We start from the raw sequence: 6,000 nt of genomic DNA on the forward strand, positions 1-6,000 counted from the left end.
ATCTCGAGAGCGGGTAAAATGATTAAAGGACTCCTCAATCTCCAGTATATCACGACAAGACTGTATTAAATATTAAGCAAATGTTCAGAGCCCAGCAGAACATGCTCTTGGAATTAGAGCACGTGGCAAGTATAAAGCAAAAAGACTTTCCGTATGCTAATGATCCTTGATGCCTGAAATAAAATAGATCCATTAGAGTTTATGCTCAACAGAAGAAAGAATTTAAGCACTCCAAAGTTAGTGACTCGAGACTGAATTTGGCTCTGAAATTTAATCTGCTTTGTTATTAGTTCTAGGGAAAGCTTTCAAGCAGACAGAGGATGCAGAATCATAATTCTTTAGTGGACCGGAATTAGAAAGCACTAAGAACTTGTCTCCTTTTAATTAATCCAAGTTTACTTCCATGTTTTTTTTTTTGTTCTGTTCCCTTCATTCATTTGATTTTGTTTCCATTTCTGTTGTTGTTTTTTGTTTTCTTTCAAAGGCTTGATTTACCCTATTCCACCCAGAACCCATGAGCAGAAAACACAGAAAGAATATGGATATTCTTGTAAGTTTTTATTTTTGGTTTTATGCTCCCACATAAAGAATTCCTATCATTTGACATTCGCATTCACGTCTTAACTCAACCAAAGCCTGAATGCATTTGAAATCAGAGGGCCTGCGCTGTGTGAGCAGATTGCTACCTGGTGAAATTATTATTTGCACTTCAGGGAATATATCAAAATGCTGTGCAGGGCATTGCTTAGTAATTTTGTTTTTGTGTTTTATTTCTAGATTTTTTTTTTTTTTTTAACTTATTCTACCTTGCAAAACTAGCTGCATAGATATACATATTTATAAGTAGCCAGAAGTTGTGAAGTATTTCTTTTTACCCTTTGGAGAGCGCTCATAAGCTTTCTCTCTCGTGAGTCAGTTCTCATAATAAATATATAACTCTATTCATGTTTTTATGTATGTATTGTAGCAACGGCCCATGGGTAATTGTGTAAAGCCGATGAATAAGACCTTAGTCCTCTTGCTATTATTTTTATAGGACTGCTGCTATGTCATTGATTTATATTTTGAATTGCAATTAAACATAGTGTTTAAGGACTAAAACATGAATTCAATTCAGTTATTTTTATTGAAAGAATGTATGGCACAGCTAACTTTAAAGATGACCATCCTTAATTGTATATTCATATTTCATGTGATGCACTTTTCTGAGTCATTTAATGTTTGCTCAGCTGAATGAATATGAATACGCATATGCTCAGTGATTCAAAACACAAAACTAAGAGATGCTAAAAATTTGCTCCCCTTCCTTGCCTCCCCCTCTCTTATCATGGCTCTCGTCAATTATTATACCTGCTGGTCATTACTTCCAATCCTCAGTGCTCTCTAATAGACTCTGAATATGAATAGGTAAATCTCTCAGGTATGTTATCACTGTGGGTTAGGAAGCAACTGGGCAACTTGCCCACAACAAGGTACTGTGAGTTCCTTACGTTCTAAATCTCTAGGCAGAATGAAGATGTTAAGGTTGGAAGTGCAACACATATCGATAATTATTACGATTATGATGTTGCTTTTGAGGTTGATCACTTTTTTATTATTATTTAGGCATGAAAAATTCAGCACTAAGTGAATTGTGCTTACATATATTTTTCAAATTCTGATGTGTTTATTGAACCCACGTGAAAGATTCTCATAAATGTTTTATCTGAGCCTTCAAGCTTCAGGTCAAGTTTTGTTTTATACTATTGATTCAAAGATTAAGAACAAAAAGGTGGTAGAAAGAATGAAGCAATGCAGTAATGTCTGCATTTTATCCACCCTATTTATCCAACTTTTTTAAGTGTAATCAGTAAAGTCCATTGTCATTTACTGCCACATTACCCAACGTACAGTCTTTTTATGTGATTCTGCAGCTGGTGTCTGTGTTGGGTTAGTTTGCATCCATGGATGTCATTTAAATGATTTGTAATTTTTGTTTTTTTGGTAGAGCAACAATTTTCCCTGCAGGGAAATGTATCCTGCGGAAATAAACAATACTACTCTAAACACAATTTAGGCAAGGTTTTTAAATGTATAAACACATGGATCGGAAAAGCGACAGCTGCCATTTACACTGAATTAGCTTTGGAGTGACACGCAGAGTAAGAGCCCTTTCATAAAATCCTCCAAGGCAAATCCATAAAACAGTTTTAAATGTAGTTCAGATGGCTTTCCGTAAGCACTGTCCATCCACTCCAACACCCCATTGTGTCACTTGTTCAGCAGTGATTCTAGTGTCATATGTTTTATCCCCTTGTAAATCATTGTGCACATTTTTAGTTGTGTAAGCCATACTGCACTAAATGTTGATGAACCAATTTCTACTGTATTCTTTGTTAGAGAGATCTACATAGAAAAATGGATCCATGGGTGTTGTCTTTATTTCGTATGTACTGCAGTAAACATTTTCAGTAGGTTAGTCAGGTAGTATCTGCACATCAACAGAGCAATAATTACAGCCATGGCGCCAGAAAATATATACTGGGTTCTTATAGTGTAGACTAAGCTTTAGTCCCTATAAGTGCATAATTGGCAAGTGGTCCTAAATTACGAACAGCCATTAATCCAAATGTAAACAGGAAGCTAACACAAGACAGGTGCAAGTGAGATCATTTCCTGTGAAAAAAAATATGCTCTGGGGACCCCTTAACTTCCCAGAGTACAAATCGGAGCAGCTCATGCTCGTTCTTATCTGGGGATCCCCTGCTTCCAATAAAATATATCGGAGCAGCTCACGCTGGTTCTTATCTGGGGATCCCCTCCTTTCCATAACACATATTGGAGCAGCTCATGCTGGTTCTTATCTTGGGACCCCCTGCTTGCTATAATACATATTGGAGCAGCTCATGCTAATTCTTATCTGGGGACCCGCTCCTTCCCATAACACATATCGGAGCAGCTCATGTTGGTTCTAATCTGGGGATCCCCTGCTTCCCATAATACATATAGGAGCAGCTCATGCTGGTCCTTATCTGGGGATCCCCTGCTTCCCAGAATACACATTGGAGAGGCTCATGCTGGTTCTTATCTGGGGATCCCCTGCTTCCCAGAATACACATTGGAGAGGCTCATGCTGGTTTTTTTTCTGGGGATCCACTGCTTCCCATAATACATATTGGAGAGGCTCATGCTGGTTCTTATCTGGGGACCCCCTCCTTCCCATAAAACATATAGGAGCAGCTCATGCTGGTTCTTATCTGGGGATCCCCTCCTTTCCATAACACATATTGGAGCAGCTCATGCTGGTTCTTATCTAGGGACCCCCTGCTTGCTATAATACATATTGGAGCAGCTCATGCTGGTTCTTATCTAGGGACCCCCTGCTTGCTATAATACATATTGGAGCAGCTCATGCTAATTCTTATCTGGGGATCCCCTGCTTCCCATAATACATATAGGAGCAGCTCATGCTGGTTCTTGGCTGGGGATCCCTTGCTTCCCATAATACCTATAGGAGCAGATCATGCTGGTTACTTCCTGGTTGATCCTCCATATTGCATGCCCAGTTGGAGCTGCCATCTCGGGAAGCAAGGGGTCCCCAGAGCTGAAACTAACAGGGTCAGTTCCAGAGAACCCTGCTTCATACATATCTAAAAGAATAATAATATTATAAAGTACCCTAGGAGGAAACACACCTTTTAACGTGTGTGTCCATGTTGAGCTTATTTAAATAAATGAGGAATAGATGCCACCACTCCACCTGTCATCATTATATTAAAGAGCCAGCCCAAGCAGCTTAAAAAAATCTTTTTGTGTGTGTTAATATATGCAGCCTTTCATTACCTTTATTGAAAACGAATTACCTAAGCTGCAGATCGTTTTGTTCTCCCATGATCGATCAGCAAACCCCTGTTTCCCAGGGTTCACTAAATGGCTGCCTTTGAGTTTCAAATCAATCCTTCAGTCAGTGTAACACAGCAGCTACATTGTATTCTTATATTACTTAGGTAAGATTATCTATTGTTACAGTTTGCAGCTAAAACTGCTGGGAACATTGGCAACAAATGATCACAAATAGGAAAGTGTTACAATGATCTTGCACTGCAGGGGAGGTGTGCTAAAGCTGCTATAGAAATCAAAGGGTGCTGAGTATATAAAAAAACTAATTAAAAATGGCATTGAATAAACTTTTTTATAAGGTAGATAGTATTATCTAATACTACAGAATGGATTTATTATTAAAAAAAAACAAACACATGTAGGATATTGCTTGGATTGCTCTTTTAATGACCCCACCCCACACAAACAATTTGTTTTATTTTAAATCAGACATTTGCGCCCCCACTAAATTAGTTTGCGCTATGACCCCAATGTTGTTAGCCAACTCTAAATCGGCCAAATAATGTGTAAAGTACAATTACTGAAGATATAAACTAGAAGTCCAAAGGACGATTTTGTGCAGCGCTTCCCTCTCTTCTGCTGCATCAAAGAGCTAGAAAAAGTACAATTCCACAGTCTATCTGGCAACCACTTGACGTGTAAACGTTTTACTGTTCCCTTTAGCTGCTCCAAGCTCGGACAATGTAGCCCTTTATGTTGGCATTGTGATAGCTGTGATTGTGTGCCTGGCCTTTACATTCATCGTGGCTCTGTTTGTATACCGGAAGAATCACCGTGGCTTTGAATCTGATATTATTGACACTTCTGCACTAAACGGTGGATTTCAAGCTGTCAATATCAAAGCTGCAAGACAAGGTGAGTTCTCGTTATATTATTCTTTAACCGATGTACTCATAATAATATCTGCTTAGCTTTAAAAATCATGCACCAAACACTGTAGCTAATGTTAGTATTATGGTGCAAAAATCTACGTGGATTGAGAATAGTCATGAAAAATTGGCTACACCATAAACATTGAAGTCCTCTTTTTTTCTACAAAAAAAGATATTGCTATTTTTTTTCTTAAAAATACAGCACAACTCCATTATAACGCGATCCGTTACAACGCGAATCTGCTTGTAACGCGATACAAGTGTGGCTCCCAATTTTCGTATTTATGAATACTATACAAAACTCTATTGTACAATGCTTACAATTGTACATTATTTCTAACGCGATCCGCTTATAGCACGATGTGATTCTTTGGACCCCAAGCACAGCGTTATAAGGGGGTTGAGCTGTATTAAAGTTATAATTTTTTTTTTAATGCACCATATTGCCATTTTAGTAATGTAATTGATTCGAAAGGACAGGAAGTATTAGATATCAATGTTAATTTACTAACATTGTCCATAGGGGATGGTTGAATTATTCAAGAGGCAGAGATACTCATATTATTGGTCATGTATAATCGCTAAAGAAATCTAGGAGTCGATTCATTAAACTACAATCAGGGCACTTCCTGGTGAAAATGGCAGTTTTCACATTGATTTTGCATTGCACTGTATTCATGAATCCCAAACCGTGCAAAAACGACTTGGCGACTTGGAACCAGCTATTACATGCAGCGCAATACAAGAACATGCTAAAAAAACAAACCATAGCATTTCACAGTAGGAACAATGTTGTCCATTATTTGATAAGATTTAAATATATTACTGATATTAAAACGTTTTAAATATTTTCGACACATAAGAGGCTATGCAATCAACTGTGCTGTAGTGCCCCGATCAGCACTATTGCATCTTATGCACAACCCCCATGCTGTAGTTATTTCCTGAAATGAAAGCCGTCAGATTACAATTTGCCTTAATTGTGGTTTCAATTGTATTTAAAGGAAACAAGCTTTCCAATAAATGAACATTACAGAAATGGGGTGTGAGGTTTTCTCCACCTTGAAATCATACAATTTCCCGTAGTTTATGTACTGTGATTCTGATGACTGTCATTGCAGCAATATATAACATCAACACACTCCAGTGTCTTGGCAGAAATGTGCTAGAACTTGTCTTTCTTCTGGTCTGTGCATTTGATTTACATCCACCCATAGTTTTTCCTGTAGCTTTCATTATTTTCATTTTT

General features: G+C 37.8%; 1 protein-coding gene across 4 annotated transcripts in view; it reads left to right on the forward strand.

Moving 5' to 3' along the window:
• UNC5C (unc-5 netrin receptor C) overlaps window positions 1-6,000 on the forward strand; it is a 345,827-nt gene that overhangs the window by 297,572 nt on the left and 42,255 nt on the right. For 3 of the 4 annotated variants that reach the window (XM_075609721.1, XM_075609751.1, XM_075609731.1), the window contains 2 exons: window positions 485-550; window positions 4,543-4,734. In XM_075609721.1, the coding sequence (XP_075465836.1) occupies window positions 485-550; window positions 4,543-4,734 (258 nt within the window). The remainder of the gene's footprint in view (window positions 1-484; window positions 551-4,542; window positions 4,735-6,000) is intronic. The other variant, XM_075609741.1, reaches the window with a different exon arrangement.

This window comes from Ascaphus truei, chromosome 1 (genome assembly GCF_040206685.1).
Source record: "Ascaphus truei isolate aAscTru1 chromosome 1, aAscTru1.hap1, whole genome shotgun sequence".
In the NCBI taxonomy this organism is placed as follows: domain Eukaryota; kingdom Metazoa; phylum Chordata; class Amphibia; order Anura; family Ascaphidae; genus Ascaphus; species Ascaphus truei.